A 17858-nucleotide genomic window follows, 5' to 3' on the forward strand; every position below is an offset into this window, starting at 1 on the left:
GTATCAAATAAATAACCTTGTGCTGTTGTTAAAATAAAATCAAACTACTTTAATTTTGTAATGGCAGCAAAAGTTGTTTACAACAGAAGAACGAGTGTGCAAAGTTCTGTAGGAGACGACGTCACATGTTATAAAACTAGAAAGTGAAAGATTTAGAAGCACAATAAATACATTATTTTGTGCTGTTGTTATTAAAATAAAATTAAACTATTTATAACTATTGTAAAGAAAGCAAAAGTTAATTCACAACAGAAAAAGGCAGTATGCAAAGTTCTATACTATAGAAGGCTTGCGGTATTGACAGCACACGGATCATAGTCGGCAGTATAGTGAGCAGTTGCCTGGCAACAAGCTAGTTGGACTACACCGATGATTGATGGTCGATAAACGGCTGAGCTTCCGGTATGAAACCTTTAGCTTTACCAGATTTTACTTTACTGAAAGGAATAAACATATTGTATGAAAGTTAGATATTTAACAGGGTACAGAAGACAGGGGACGTTGGTCAATGGCGGGGGGGGGGGGGGGGGGGGGGGGGGAATCTTCCATAGTGGACATTGGGCATGATGGCTAATGGACATGGGTTTTGAGTGAAAAGTTAATCTGGAAACGGTAGCTGTTTACCAACTTTTTTGGACCAAGGACATTTTAGGATACCAAGTTTGTATTTGTCGTTCCTAGTTCAGTATAAATTTATATAAAAGGAGTATTTCGTTCATTTGTGTGCAAAGTAAAATTTCCTATGAAGTACCATGTCATGATAAACCTTTGAAATATTGTTGGTGATATTCAGATATTATTATATCACCTGTATAGGACAGGCTCATCTCAGAATTGTCTGTTTGTAATTAAGTCTCTCTATGGATAATGACAAACTCGGTGTTCAATGTCATCCAATATGGCCATTATATACATTTTAAAAAATATTATGGATTATATAGAATTGGCAGCTTTATGTATCCGATGACCTATGTGATAATAGTGATGTTGTTTGTGAGGTCTATCACTATACAGTGAAAATAATGGGGTTCAATATTCAATACTCTGTGTCTGTATATTTCAGTAAAAGTGCTGGTAGAGAGATAACATTTGAAATGGCTTTTAGATTGAGAGATCATCAAATTTAATTTTGATTAATATCACAATAAATATTAAATATGTATCAATAATTAACTTCCTGAGCTCTTGATCTTGGGGCAGTTGTCCGGGAAAGAGGGAGGAGGCAGTTAGCAGTTGTCATATGGGGGCAATTCTATGGGGGAGGGGGGGGGGGACAATAGCTGCTTTTTATTTTGTGTGATTTTGACTTTGACACGTGTGAGTTTTTGTGAACTTTTTGTTTTTCAGAGGGGGGGCGGGGGGGGGGGGGGGCAATTGCATGGAAGGTGGTTGCCATGGAATAGTCAGCTTTGGATAGTGTCCATGGCTTGATTTTAAAAGTCAGTTTATTTGTGAAAGTCACATCAACATATTACAGTACCAGATACTTAGACCATTGAAAACATACAAAATGTATACCGTCTGGAGCATTCCCACCCTTCACAGCTATTGTACAAAATTAACATACACCAAATTACTGGTTATCATAGTACAATTCATATTGCAAACCAAAGGTATAAACAGATATTAAGGGATATTTCATTCAACTTTTATTGTTTCCAGAAATTGTCAAATGATGTGTATGTTTTCCATTGTTTGTTATTTCCAGGTAACATAACATGTGTCCATGTTAACAGATCATTATATATAGAGATGTTGAACATTCAGGTTGAAAGTATTCATAAATACACAGAGATGACAACATAGCAACAGACAACACAGATATATGACAACATAGCAACAGACAACACAGATATATGACAACATAGCAACAGACAACACAGAGAGATAACATAGCAACAGGCAACACAGAGAGATGCTAACTATAGCAACAGACAACAACAAAAGTTGACAACATAACAGACAACACAGAAAGGTGATTAACATAGCAACAGAAAACAGAGAAAGATGATAACATTGCAACAGACAACACAGAGGGATAACATAGCAACGGACAACACACAAAGATGACAACATAGCAACAGACAACACAGAGAGATAACAACATAGCAACAGACAACACAGCGATGTAACATTCCAACAGACAACAGAGAGATGACAACAGAGCAACAGACAACAGAGAGATGATTACATGGCAACATACAACACAAAAAGATAACAACATAGCAACAGACAACAGAGAGAGAACAACATAGCAACATACAACATGAAGAGATGATAACATGGCAATGGACAACATAGATGACATATAGAAGAACACAGAGAAATGACAACATAGCAACAGACGCCACACAAAGATGCATGACATAGCAACAGGCACAACACAGAGACCATGCATAATTATGACAAACCAAACCCAAAATGAATGCTATGGACTAAAGCTTGGTGAGTTTAACAGTGTTATATTTTATTATCAAAAGAATGAAAAATATCAGCCATGGAGGAAAGACAAAATGCATGATACCACACAAGGGGAGAATCCCAAAATACCAGTACAGAAATATACATGTGACTAAAACTTCCACCGTATAAGTAAAATGAATGTTGCTATAGTGATGGATGCATGATTTGTAAACTTCCACCATGTAAGTACATGTATACCATTTGACTGTTGCTATAGCAACTGCTGTATGTACACAAAGAGGGTGGTGAGATGTACTTTCTGTGTCTCTAGAAGAAGCAAGATCAGTCTTCAGAAATAGTCTATGTAAACATGGTCAATATTTTCACAAGACAACATTTGGTTTTACCATAATGATGTACCTATAATAGTACAACTGGAAGCGATTACATTTTATAGACTCAGTTCTGCAGTCTTGAAGTAGGGCTTCTAGAATACAGCAATTTGCTCTGGCTTTTCCCCTACCATGTCTGGCATTGGTCGTATATTAAAATCTAGAATTAGAATCTGAGAATTCCCGCTGCAACGCTGAGTATGGTAATCATGTTTACATTGTATACCTCAACCCCCCACCCCCCCCACCCCCGACCCCCCAACCCCGCCCGAGTTGGTGATGCTATTGACGTCTTCTCACAGTGGGAAGAATTAAAAACCCAATAAAATTCACACGTTTCTGACTGTAGTTTCATTAAAGCAGTAGCTCTTTTAGCAAAATACCAGGCGTGGTAGAGGAAAAGTGAGAGCCCCAAACTCCCAGCATGTCTGGATTCTAAGCTGTGATTCTGCCAACAATGTTGTTTTTGTATCCATGGAGATACAATGCCTGTGTGTCACTATTTCTGGTTCAAATCTTGTTATAGATCAGTTACATCAAGTCCACGCCTAGGACTAATTTGACTCAGTGCACATCATTTACGATGTAATAATTTCATCATTCTAAAAACTTTGATATTCATTTGGAGTGCAAGAATTATGTCAAAAAGTACAGTTTCTTTTCTCATCATAGCAGGTGCTAATTTTTTTTGATTACTTTCTTGGTGCAACACAGGTTTCCGATAGAATTAAAAATGTTTCAGATAGAATTAAAATAATTTCTTTGCAGACATTGTATTTTCGCTATTAAAGTATAAAGTGAAATCTCAACGTCAAATTAATTAATTGTTACTAATAACAGTCAATGAAGAACCGTGACCAAAATGGGTTGACTAAAACACACATCTATGATAGGCATGCTTTTTACTGAAAATCGTTGATGAGAAATTGTTATTTTCTGTCATTTTTGATCTAACAAGCAATGATCATAACTGCAGCACAAAAGCAATGGTATTAAGATTATTTCAAACTATCTACTGCTTTGCACACACAAATCTCTAAGACTGTATAAAAACACTTCAATACACGATAGTTACACCAAAATAGAGACAATTGTCAAAACTTGATTCTTCTTATAAGAAAGGATTATTTTGAAAATGAGGTACATGGTACCCAAGTTTGATATCAAACTTTTAGGAAAGAGAAGTGTGTTTTACAGACATACCAATATTACCACACTAAAAAAAATGTCTACATGGATGAGATTCACAATGTTACATCATTTATCCAGTTATGCAATAAGTCTTTTCATGTTTTATTTTGGGAATGACACACTGGGGAAAACAATGTCAGTCGGTATAATGCCCTCACACGCCATTATTGTAATTTCTTTTGTTTTTGTACACAGTTCATCTGTGAACTTTGTTATCTTGATAATGACATGGTTGCAAAGTATAAGAGTTGTACCCTGTTGAACTTCAAATGATACTTTTCTAATCACTTATTTTTAGCACTGACAGAAATAATGTTATACTGGGTATGCTGGGAATAAGCATGAGAACATCAAAGTTGCTAGCGATGTGTTGTCACACATTTTCAAAGCGTGCATCAATTTTGAACAAAAAAGTACCACATTATTATATTACTATATACATGATGACTTGGATGATCTACAGGGTTTTACTGAATAATGTGACAGAGTCTGGATATGGCGTTATTGCTCAGTAGACAATTTAGTATAAGGCCAAAAAAAAACCCAAAAGAATTGTTTCTGGTCAGGACAGTTTGTCTAAATGGTGTGATGATGCAATTTTTTGTTGTTGTAATTCTCAACAAACTTGTCACTCAGTCTACTATTTATAACAGTTACTGTTCTTTAGATTTAGTACTTCAGAGCAAGTGTGTAAGTGGGCCAGATGTCATTTGCTTGTTCATGATTGGCTCTGCAGGGAGGGTTATTTTTGTGTTTCCCCATGGATCTGCAGACTGCATGGGCTGGACAAACACACAAAAAAAGACCAACATGAGGGTATTTAAGTGATGCGCGCGCTGACCAGAAACAATTTTTTTTTGGGGGGGGGGCCTAAAGCTTACATTCCTGCTACATAACATTGTATACAAAATCTTTGTCCTTCAACAACCAAAAGTTTACCAAAAACATTCCCCACAGAAATGTAATTTTCAAATAAAAATGCTATAATATTGAACGTAGAGTTGTTGAAATGAAAACATATCATATCATATTTGAAAATATTGATCTTATAAAATTGGAGTTGTGTATAATTTTGTACTTCTGGACATTTTATCGTACAGGAGATAAATATGCCATCTTATGCAATTAAAGTCCAAAGTATACGTCAGATTTTTTTTTCCTCTTGAGGGCAAAAAACCAAAAAAAAACATATACTCTAGTATTATATTCCTAGTATGACAAACAAATGGTTAAAGCTACCTGAGTTTCCAGGATAGTTGACAGGGGTTCCCCATCAAAATTAAGATACAACATATGGAAATCAGTATTTTACCTATAAATTCCTAACTCTGTACTGGCATTCTCGCAAACCAGAGCTATCATTTCTTGGAAATAAGTAGAGACCTGCTTGTTAAGAACGGTACCGTTTTAGTCGTGGTTGTACTGGGGGCTATTCAGATCATTTGTTGACAGGATGGTCAAACAAGTTTACTGCAGTTTAACTTCAAGACTTGGAGAGACAATTCCTGCTTTCATGAAACCACTCCAGGCCACCTTTATGATTTTCATAGTGTCCTGGATTGCAGACTAACAGAAAAGTGTGAGTGAGTGTTGTAGTAACATCCATTTTTTGCATTGTAGTGCCTGGTACTGTTCCCAAATAATTAAATATCAAATAATAATGATTCTTTGATTCTGGATGATACACGTAAGAAGTTTTATAACAAACTTTTCTGAAACATTTCTGTTGGGAATTTCATTTTGAAGTCAGAATATTTTTATATTTTTTCTTGGAAATGTAGAGAATTCATGAGTATGAGAACCACTTCAGAAACATTGTTTGCATTGTTACTTGTCCTAAAAAGTGTAACTAAGATTAATTTTGCATTATCTTGTATTTCATACAAAGACTTTGTTTGTATTTGTCATATGACAACCTAACAACATTTCTTTAGAATGAACATAGGGATCATAGCTGTTGTGTTGTGTTTTCTTTATCCAGGTTGCTGAAAACAATGAGACTAAATAACACATCACGGCATCAGGCTTCAGAACCAATGTACCCTGGTTAAGAACATTAACAAAACTAGACAATAATAGTTTTACTTGAGGCAAACCATACTCAGTATGTAACCACAAAAATAGAAAAAACAACAAAAACATCAAAATGTAAAATATAAAATATATGAAAAAAAAATAAGTACATGATAATTATACAAATATGTACCAGAAGTTAAGTAAAAAATTCATTTTTGAAAAATTCGCTTAAGTTATGATTAATTCACATTACCGGTATTATCAGTTGTTAATTTCAAACACAAATATTTTCAATGTTACACGATTTACACGAAAAGTTATACAAAAAAGGGACATACAGGATTAACTGGAATCAACAGAGAGACTGAGATAAACTTAGTAGGCATATTCTACCTGTCCTATTTCATTGATTGGACTCATTCAAACGATACTCTTCATATTTGACATGTGAATCATGAGGAAAATTTCACTCAGTTGTTTTTCATGTTAATGAAAACAGTGTTTCAGTTTTCTTTGGTCAGAAAAGGATAACAAACTGATTTTCTACATCTTTTTATACCCTGACGCCAATCCCAATTCTCTTTACCCTTTATTTTAATCCTCACCCATACCATCAGAAATTAACACCCCTATTTTCCATGAATGGATCAGCCTCATCCACTGAGAACTATATATGACTAAACCACAGTTTACGTACTACAGGGACTGTGAACTAGTGATTTAGACTGACCCTGGGTAAGGTGGTGGGCTGTCGTCCATTTCAGGTGGTGTCTGAGTGGTAGCGGTATTGGTTTGAAATGCTGCCATGACAACGCTGGGTTCAGCGTGTCTATGTATCTGATGGGGTTTCAGCTTTGGTGTGGTCAATATTCTCAGTCTCTGTATGAAAAACATACAAAATAACACATAGTCAGTTGAAGTAGTCTAAGTTTGGGCAAACGCTGAACTTTTAAAGGGGCGCATCAGTCTATAACTTGTTTTGATCTTTTGTGTTTACCATATTTTCGTACAGAAATATAATATGATATTCTAGCAATTAAAACATGTTGAACGATAGCAACTAGTAGTCAACACATACTTTAATACTGACATTCATCAGAAATTCATTCAGGGTATAAAATCATGACATAATTTTTTGGGTACCGATAAATTCAAAAGCCAAGTCCAAAATTCTCAAGTGTATAATTATTTAACTATTATCTTTATGTATTTATTTATTTATTTTGCAACAAGTGGGATTTGTGTCTTATAAGCCCAAGGGGCTGGATGTGGCAAGTTTTAATAACAATTGTACCAGATCATATAAACAAATGTATACTTTTAAGTCAACATAAGTCACGTTAGTAAATAAAATACACAACAACAACATTATCACACCATATATGTCATAGATATATTCACTGTATGTTTTACATTTAAAACAGTGACATCCCCAGTACAAAAAAAATTGGGTCTCATTATGAACTTTGCCACTGTAAAATGGAAAGTGTCGATCGGAATTGGCTCACCTCAAGTATGCTTCCTTCAGTCAATATCAGTTTGATGATGAAGACAAGGGGTATCATGCTGGCTGATACTATGAGAAAACACCATCCAATTCCTTCAGCCCATAATGGAAAGTTGTAGTCAGCACCGTATGTCATTGGTGTCCATGTGGCACAGAAAAACAACCAGATTCCCTAATAGAAATAATAACAATAATGATATCATAGAATTAGAAGGATTGAGATGAGGTTGAAATTAATACAGTGCTGGTGTCAGATTATATTCTGTCCATTCAAGGGCTAATAATAATAATAATAATAATAATTATAATAATGTTGGGTTCTTATATAATGCTTTCCCACACCGTGCTCAAAGCACTTGACAATTATTACCCCTGGCTCGGACCAGAATGGCACAACGGCCCTTCAGTCTTCCTCAACTTGCAGCCATTTAAGTGCATAGGATTAAAGCCTTCACATTGCAACCTACATCCTACCAGGTCCCCCAATTATACAGCTGGGTTGACTGAGGCACAGTCGTGGTTCAAATCTTTCCCAAGGACTTTAGCCACTTAGAAACAAACAGCAAGCAGCAACAGGGCTCGAACCTGCGACCTGTGAACTAACAACTCTGTGAATTCCTAAAAATTATGTCATCAGGAAAAATGTCACTGGAATGTTACGACAAGTTGAGAATACAACCAACTTTTCATGTGTTATTCTTTTTTTTCAAATGAAGCTATGATATATGCTATCATGACCCTAACCTTCTGTCTGATCCACTCGTTGCTTCTGAACAGCACTCATAGTGGCCAAACTACATAATCTTTTGTTTTTAACAGAAACATGCATAAATCATCAGCCACAAATCAATTGTGGTCTTCATCTAATAATTACATTCTATACTTACAACTGAGATCAGTGGAGTAAGGCAGTACCAACAAATGTACATCCACCATTTACCAATCAGCCAGAGCATTCTGGAAATAGGGTGCCATGTTTCTTCAGGAGTGGTTGAGATCATGAACAAGATATCCCCAATGAAACGTTTTCCTCCTGGAAATTACGACATTTACAAACTTTTGTTAAAATTCAAGTCAAAATATACAAGAAACAAATTGGCTTGCATTCATGAGATATTTTTTAGTCATTTGATGAAAATGTTTGAATATATCACTTTTTTTTAACAAAAGGCTGGCCATACTTTTTGGGTGTAATTAAACAGAAACCAAGACCTTGCAGTGTACATGTGACTGTCTGTTTACCCTTTTATTTGGTATATTACATGTTATAAATTATACCATAGAGTTGTTTTTGATTATGCATTATGCCTGTACACCAGCTGGGTTGAGTTATGCCAATGGTGACTAATGGTTAAAGGGGAACACCACTCCACAAAATAGAGACATTTTCATAAACTATAGGTTCTGTAGAGTCATTTCATGATTTCACATCACCTACATATTAATATACTTGCAATTTCAGAGAAACATCAAGTTGATCTTGTGCCGTTACCTGGTATCTTTGCTCTGGGCTATTGCATCATGGGAGTCAGCAGAAATATTTATTCATGGTTGAACAATGAATATTCATGAGATGTTTTACACTGAAGGGAATAAGCACTGAGGAGTCATGAATATTCAGTGTGCAATCATGAATAATTATTTCCGCTAACTCCCATGGTGCAATTGGCCGACAGCAAAGATACACAATAAAGATGCAAGATCAATTTGATGTTTCTCTGAAAGCCTTTAGAAGTAATGTAAAATCATGAAATGACTCGCCAGAAACCATAGTTTATGAAAATGTTGCTATTTCCAGGGGTGGTGTTCTCTTTAAGTATGTGTCTATAGATCTAGAATATTATATGATTGCACAAAAATTATCCTCTGCCCAGTAAAAATTATATTACTAGTATATGTCATGAGGTTCATTGGTATGGGGTGGAGATGAAAAGGAGCAAGTATTTTATTTCATAATTTATCATTATTATTATTATTATTATTATTATTATTATTATTTGGAAAACTTAGATGTACTTCCGATGTGTGCTGACCAAATTAAGAGCATGTCCCTAAGGGCACCATACTAATTCCATGTTTTTCATCGTACAACCTTAAATATGATGGGTAGGTTGGTTAAAAAGTAGTAAATAAACTAAGGAAGTTAGTGAATGTGTTGGTTATACTTTCCTTTCATATACATACTTCAACATTCTGGATGACTTGAAAAATGACTCAGCTATGCACTCGTGGGGTATGTCACCATCTTACAATCAGTGATGTTGTCATTTTTTTGTAATCTTGCCATTGAAGGCTTCAAATTTATTTTATTATCATTATTATCATTATTATCATTATTTCTCTAGATTGAACAAATATAGGTTTGGTTAAGTCATGAGAAACATAGCATTAAAATACGGACTTGGCACCCTATAAATGAAAATTAGACTTACCGTAAACATACGCAATGACAATAGTTTCAAAGAACGACATAACAAGCAGGACTAGACCACTAGCAGAATAGAAATCAAAGATCTGGAATACATACATTCCTCCCTAAGAAAACAGACAAAAAAAAACACACACACAATATCATTCAACATGTGACACTTTAATTTACAGCTAAAACTGTATGATCATTATTCAAAACAGTAACAGCTAAAAAAAAAATATGTGTTAATATTTGTAAGTCACCTGGTGTCACCTCGATTAAATGTGTCAAGTACTAAAATGAAGCATGCATGCAGAGGGTTATCAATGAAATAAAAAATTGTACAGATCGAAGCCTTGTTTCTATCAGTCAATTAATTTGATTATTATACACTTACTGCCTTTGCCTGGTTATGAGGGCACTAGTAGATGTCTGTTACCCCAAGGGCTGTTTTGTAGCAACTAACTTCTTTCAGTTTTCGGCCTCAGGAAGTAGTTGCTACATGACAGCACAAGACGTAATATAATATGTCTACTAGTGCCCGAATAAGGCCAGGCAATACATGTTTATCACACAATCACATTGTCAGGCAAATATTGTTTCAGAATCTATAGTCAAAGCACATCCCTAATAGACTTCCGTGCTACATGAATATTACCCTAGGGAAAATAGAATGCGACTAGTGTCCTTATATGCAAATTGAGGTCACTATGGGTCAAAAGTCCATACCATATAATACAACTAAGATAATCATTGAAGGCCATATGAAAATGATGTTTTAATAATCTTGCCTATAAATCTTCAGGAAAAAAAGTATAAAAAATGTAGTAGAAATTTTACCTCAGTGACCATTGCAAGTCCAACAAGGAAACTTAGGAAACATATAATGGCTATAAAGATCTCTCTGTTGTAGCCTTTGTAGATTTTACGAGGCATCAAGTCTCCCAGTGCTGTCACCACGCCTTCTACACCAACAAACTAAGGAAATAAACAAACAAAAAACATGATTGTAACAATGTCACACTTCCTTGGTATATACATAATGGGGAGAGGATAAGGCTGGGCTTTAAAGAAAATCTTTTCCAAAAAAACCCCCCAAACCACTGAGCCCTTACTCAAGTGAGGGCGATAACACGGTTCACTACAGTATTATAACAACAATTAAATGAGCACAAGGTGAACTTATAAGTTATTAATCAGTGAAATCACTAACAGAAAACCATAAATATATACTAGTATAAAGTTAATACCAATGCTTATAATTGTTTTTGATGGCACTGAAATCGTATTCTGGTGTTGTTAGAACATGATAGCATAGTGAGTCCTCAACGTGATGGCATAGCGAGTCCTCAACATGATAGCATAGTGTCTGAGTCCTCAACATGAACGCATAATGTACGAGTCCTCAACCTGATAGCATAGTGAGTCCTCAACCTGATAGCATAGTGAGTCCTCAACACGTTAGCATAGTGAGTCCTCAACATGATAGCATAGTGTCTGAGTCCTCAACATGATAGCATAATGAGTCCTCAACATGATAGCATAATGAGTCCTCATCCTGATAGCATAGCGAGTCCTCAACATGATAGCATAGCGAGTTCTCAACATGATAGCATAGTGTCTGAGTCCTCAACATGATAGCATAATGAGTCCTCAACTTGACAGCATAGAGAGTCCTCAACATGATAGCATAGTGTCTGAGTCCTCATCCTGACAGTAAAGTGAGTCCTCAACATGATAGCATAGTGTCTGAGTCCTCAACATGATAGCATAATGAGTCCTCAACATGATAGCATAGTGAGTCCTCAACATTTGAGAACATACAAAATAAATGACGTACGTCATTGAATTGTTCATTAAATACCAGATTTGTGTTCTGCCAATAGATAGTGCTGGTTATGGGTATTAAGTGGAGTACAATGTTTCAGTCTACAGCAAAAATTACACACAAACTCAGCTTGTGTCACTTTACGAACAGCATAATCTTTCAATTCCTTTGTTGCTGGACATCAGTTTTAGAGGTTTTTGAGAAGTGTATCCTTGATGTTTTTTTCAGCATTTTCAGCAGTAAATTACTATCATCAACTTTTCATCTTCTATACAACATTGGTGTATTTTGTTTATATTCAAAATTATTCTTGTATCAATTAAAAATTCAAGTTAAATATCCCTTTCTCGCCCATATATGGTCACTTTAAAGTAAGAAGTATTTTAAGTACCAGGGATTACAGGTATACTAGTGGTATTTGTACTGCAGTGCAATACTGAAAACATTACTGCATAACTGCATGCAAATGATATGCAAATGAGGACATGAGCTTTTGCTACACATGAAATCATGTGATCACTTAGTGTCATTTTTACGGAAATTTGTTGTTTCGAATAAACATTATGTAATAATAACAGAACCCATGCATGTGAGCGCCAGTGTGGGTACTCAGGGGTATTTGCACTAGTGCTTGCAGTGTTTTCTGCTTCACTGTCACTCACTGTATGCACGTGAAGGTACTGCCGCAGAGAACATGCAAGCACACATGAATATAATACCCCGAGTACACGACACTTACACTCTAGCGTCATGAGACTGAATGTCATATTAAACTGCAAATGATTGCTATGCACATTTCAAAATAAAATAAAAATACCTACCTGACTATCTAATCCAAGGAGAATAATCATGAAGAAGAAGAAAAATGACCAGAGAGGAGCTATAGGCATCAAACTGACAGCCTTGGGATATGCAATGAAAGCAAGTCCTGGTCCTGTATATTGAAAAATCAAGTTCTCGATGTTAAAGAAATACCGTCTGTAACCAAAGTCCTATTTAGATTCGAGCAATAATGTTGTAGAGAAAATGCTATAATATATGTATTTATGTTAAAGTGAATCCTCCTCTGCATTGACACAATTTTAATAATTAATATATAATATACAACTCAGTGATGATATAAATGCTGTCAACTACAACTACAATGACAGCATGTGACAACTTCTAAAATGAGATGAAAGTGCACGAAATGAGGATGCTTGGTACATTTTCATGTCACAATGTTGGCATGCTGTGATGTTGCCCTATGATGTCAAATTGAATGTCTGCATATACATTCTTTGTATAACAATAAAGTATAGGACTCCATATTTAGCTATAATTAAGGCAAGTTAACAGTACAAAGAATTACTGGTACAAATTTAGGCGACCATCTTCTTCTAAAGAACAGTAAAATTCACAAGGGTAGTCACTATAGTAGTGTCGTAATCTTCCAAAGTCTTCCAAAACTTTGTCAAATCGAAATTTGATATACCTATGGTAACATTTCCAGTGGCAACACTACTAAATTTGACAACGAAACTTTTGGCTAAGACTTTGTTTGGTATAAATAAATAACTCATGTTTAATAGGCAATGGTAATATCACGATTCATATACCCTGGAACCATGGTAATGACTGTAGTATTGATGTCCTTCTCCTTCAGCTTACTGCAGGCATCGTCAATATTCCGGTCATCATGCCTATCAATTATATCATTCCTAGGGAGGGCAGGCAATAAATGGTGCTATTGCCCCTAGCTACGATTTGTTATTATATAACTATTAACTAGCTGCTTTAAACATGCACAAAAAAGTTGTGGAATTTATATCGTAATAAATAATATGGTTATTAAGAATAAATCTCAAATGATCGATTATATTTAGATAGCATGAATATACTACATTATCAGCATCATCAAACAGATTGAAAGAAGGTAGAGGAATACTAATGATTTTTACCTGACTTTACTACATCCTTGACTTCTACCCCTTGTTCATACGCCATGTATCCTAACACAGAGAATATTGCAAAGCCAGCATAGAAGCTTGTCAGACTGTTTATGATGGAGATTATAATACCATCCCTACAACATGAACACAGAGTTAGAAAACATGAGGAGAATCGAGGAATAAATATGGTATTCATTAACATGAAATAATTGTGCCTTGGAAATAAACTGTTTTAACTTTTACTATAATAATACTTTGTTCAAGAAAACATGTACTAACCCATTCTCTGTTAAAATAAAGAAAGAAAGAAAATAGGGGTCACCTTCCAAGAAACAATAGAGGTCAAAATGTTATAAGAAATAAGCCATTTTAGAATCCAATATGGCTGCTGAATACCATGTTAACTCTATGGGAAAATATATGATAATAATTGTTTCCTTGAAAACAAGATGGTGGATCCCCAAATTTTTGAAGTATTTCAAACGGACCAGAAGCAAACTTCCATATGGCAAAATTTGGAGAGATTTCAAAAACTTAGATTTTCATTGAAATTTGTCCTTTATTCGCATTCTACTGTATGGAAATCTAATAAGTTGAATCATCTGTTTCAGCCAACTCAACAATATCAATCACAGCATAATCAATTCCTATCTGCTATGATGCCATCTAGTGGCAATGAGAGAGCAAGGCTAGGAGTTCTAGTCAAAAACTCTCACAAATGATTTTCGTAGTTCTGGTTGTGTGAAATTTGCATGGTTTGAAAAATTTTCTAAGTAATTAATATAAAATCTAAATGCAATGTTTGTTCATTTGCTGACATCATTTTGTGTTTCGACAACTAATGTTTTTTGTCCATTGTACAATTCTTGACAGATTTAGTAAATTTGCCAACTAGTTGAGTCAATCTTTCTTCTGGTGAACAGGAGGGCAGATTGTCAATAGGTAATTAAACGAGTTGAGGAGGTTTGATCATAATGCCATTTTATTAGCAGATACAACAAATTAGAATTATGAATTCTGCATTACATTAAAGAGAGACAACTCGTCCAGGCACACATTTTATGATTTGCCACCTAGCAATGATGTACAAGTATAACTTTGACTCCATAGAAATTAGGATAAAAGATTTTGTTGCCACTTTTTGTGATCTACCCCCCCCCCCTCCCCCCATCCCTAGTAATTAGGTGAAAATATAAACCTAGCAACAGGATAAAAATTTGCCTGCCTAGCAATGAGGTAACACATTTTACATTGTCACTTTTTTTGACCTACCCTCCACCACTCTAGCAATGAGGTCAAATATAAGGCTAGCAAAGGGGAATTGACTCCCTATCAATGAGGTAATTAATACATTCTACATTGTAACTTTTGTGATCTGCCCCTAGCAATGAGATAAAAGTACCAACATCATGCTAGCAATCAGGTGAAAAATTGACTCCCTAGCAATGCGGTAAAAATGCTGTTATAGGAATTTTGAGTTTTACCATATGGATATTTTAACTGTATCTGTATACAAGATTAAACTCAATATAACCTCTACAAAATACTTAAATTTCAAGAGTCAAATGGCTACCATCAGGAGATCAAAACTGTGGTGAACTGCCATTATGTATAATGCAACCCTTACTATGTGAGTGACCTAGGAGGTCATGTCTTACCTAAAACAGTTATTGTGAAACTCATTGTAACTTCCCAGTGCAGTAAGTGCTCCTAGACCAACAGCATATGAGAAAAAGATCTGAGTTCCAGCATCAATCCACACCTAATGATAAAAAGATGTCAAAATTGTGAGAAAGAGACAGAATGGGGTGGCTATGTTTCTGATTCTCCAGATTTGCTGTACATGTGCAATTCCCCCCCCCCCACCCCACCCCCCACCCCCACCCCATAACCCATTTTAGAATCCAAAATGGCTGTTGAACATTGTTATAAAACTCTATGGGAAAATAACAGATTATTGATTTCCTTGAAAACGAAGTGGGGAATCCAAAATTTGAAGTGACCTGAGCAACAAGCTGCCATAGGGCAAATTTCGAAGAGATTTGAAAAATAACTTCTATTTTTAGGCAAACTGGCTGCTGAAATACATTCAATATGTAAATCTGTTTCACTAATAACCCGCTATAACACTATAATAAGGATACAGACTACATATATTGTAAACACTGGTACCATTATCTTTAATTTCTGTCTTATAAATACCCACTCTAAAAACACAACAAAGTCCTGACAGCTATATTCTAGTCTAAGTCTGTTCGCTACACTCTGTCGTACCTCCTAAGCCCTCGTATCCAAACCTTGCCTTGATTACAGTTAAACAAGCTAGTAATGTGTGAGTATTAACCTGATTGGTTGCAGTGCACCAATGAGAACATCAGACCGTCATTATTCAAATAAAGTCATTAATATGTAAATATACATGTGTTACTGAGAAATTGTCCCAGCTAAGTACACAAGTAATGTATCAAGTGGGCATGTGAGGTAATTTACATGTAATGATGTAAATTTAACATACTGGTCTTGATAGCAAATTGTAGGGGTGTGCCTACATGAATCAGTTTTAACAGTAATCAAGGCAAGCTTTGGATATGACTCATGAGAACTAGGAGGTACCTGTAACAACAGTTAACAGTGTAATGCAACCATAAAGTAAACAGGCTGTAATATTTTAATCACACGTTAATTTTGAAAATAATTATAACAATAATATAATGTACATAATGTTGACTTAGTATTTAATTGTAGTATATATATTAAAATATGTCATCAAATCATTTTTTCTCATTTTCAGGTTTTCTGCATATTTAATGTAACTTTGATTGTTGCTTATGCATACTGATCATGTCATCAAATCTTTTTGTATGTCCGATACCAGTTAGTTTCCATTCTTAATTCTGCAGACTTTGATCATGTCATAAGTAAAATCCTGGTATCTTTAAAAATTAAGCAAAAATTACCACTAAAATTTAACAAATTCTTTTTTACGATTTCACGTTATATACGTCATAAAAATTAATTTTTACAGTTCTATATATAAATTGATGCCATACCTTGCCATCTAATAACCTACTGGTGTCAGGTACAATGTAGAATTTGATTCCATCAATGGCACCTGGTAACATAGCTCCTCGGATGAGTAAAATGGTGATCATGAGATATGGGAAAGTTGCAGTGAAATATACCACCTGTAATGTCAAATATTGAAGTAGGATGTCAGAAATATGTCTCGAAAATACAGTTTTAAAAAAATGCATTTAATTCAGGGACCATCGCACAATGTTGCACAAGCTCAACAAACATAAACATCAATCATTTAGGACCAAACCTCCCCCCTAAACGAATGTTAACAAGTGTGACATCTACACTTTTATATACCATTTATATCACCATGAAAATGATAGTGGTTATACCACAACGATTGATGCAATATGTTAATACATGATGGTAATCAGGATACTAACGTAAACCAAGCACTGTATATCTCACACATTAGAAGTAAATTTTTATCAACTTATCAACATCTCAGTAGTAAATACTGAAGCTGTTATCATTGAAGGCGTGAAAGTTTTCGAAATTTGGTTAGAAGTGCGAAATTGAAGTTCAGCAATCGCATTGATGCCAGACCCCCTCCCCCCCTTTAACGAACAAAGTTCGTTTATTGAGCTTGTGTGACATCGTGTCCCTTACATGATTCATATGAAAATAATAGCTTGATACAACTGGGAATCATATATTTAGTCTAAGATTACTTTATGTGTCTGTGTGTGGTTGGATGTGTGGGTGTGAGTTAGTGGGTGTGTGTGTGTGTGATGACTGGACTATGTGGCAAATGTAAATTAAAAATTACTAAATCGCAAGATTAATTGTAATTTTGCAGATATACCAGAACTTTTAAATGTTCCCAAAGTACTGGAGTATAATATACTACGATATAAAGATTAATTGAAATATATCTAAAATAATATAAAAGTTTTTCAAAGCAATGTTCTCCCTAGATTTTATCAAGAAGGGTTCAATGTCCGGTAACATGTGATGGCATACTACTTTCTGTAGTCGACAGTAGTATCTTGGTCCGGTGCCAGTTTTGATATTAGGGACTATTTGTACATGAAATTGTAGACGTTGAAGATATCTACATCTCTCCAACGTTTATGATGAAATGAAGTGGTTTGCAGGCTGA

At 35.1% G+C, this 17858-nt stretch overlaps 1 protein-coding gene across 2 annotated transcripts in view; it reads right to left on the bottom strand.

Moving 5' to 3' along the window:
• Positions 1–249: 249 nt before the first annotated feature.
• LOC144434016 (sodium- and chloride-dependent GABA transporter 2-like) overlaps positions 250–17858 on the bottom strand; it is a 47802-nt gene continuing 30193 nt past the window's right edge. For both annotated transcript variants that reach the window (XM_078122498.1, XM_078122568.1), the window contains exons 5-14: positions 16729–16863; positions 15337–15440; positions 13688–13812; positions 12569–12681; positions 10760–10897; positions 9942–10044; positions 8397–8542; positions 7511–7681; positions 6733–6881; positions 250–437 (exon numbers count right to left, since the gene is read on the bottom strand). In XM_078122498.1, coding sequence (XP_077978624.1) covers positions 362–437; positions 6733–6881; positions 7511–7681; positions 8397–8542; positions 9942–10044; positions 10760–10897; positions 12569–12681; positions 13688–13812; positions 15337–15440; positions 16729–16863 — 1260 coding nt within the window. In that variant the 3' untranslated portion in view covers positions 250–361. The remainder of the gene's footprint in view (positions 438–6732; positions 6882–7510; positions 7682–8396; positions 8543–9941; positions 10045–10759; positions 10898–12568; positions 12682–13687; positions 13813–15336; positions 15441–16728; positions 16864–17858) is intronic.

Source organism: Glandiceps talaboti, chromosome 1 (assembly GCF_964340395.1).
Source record: "Glandiceps talaboti chromosome 1, keGlaTala1.1, whole genome shotgun sequence".
Taxonomy (NCBI): Eukaryota; Metazoa; Hemichordata; class Enteropneusta; family Spengelidae; genus Glandiceps; species Glandiceps talaboti.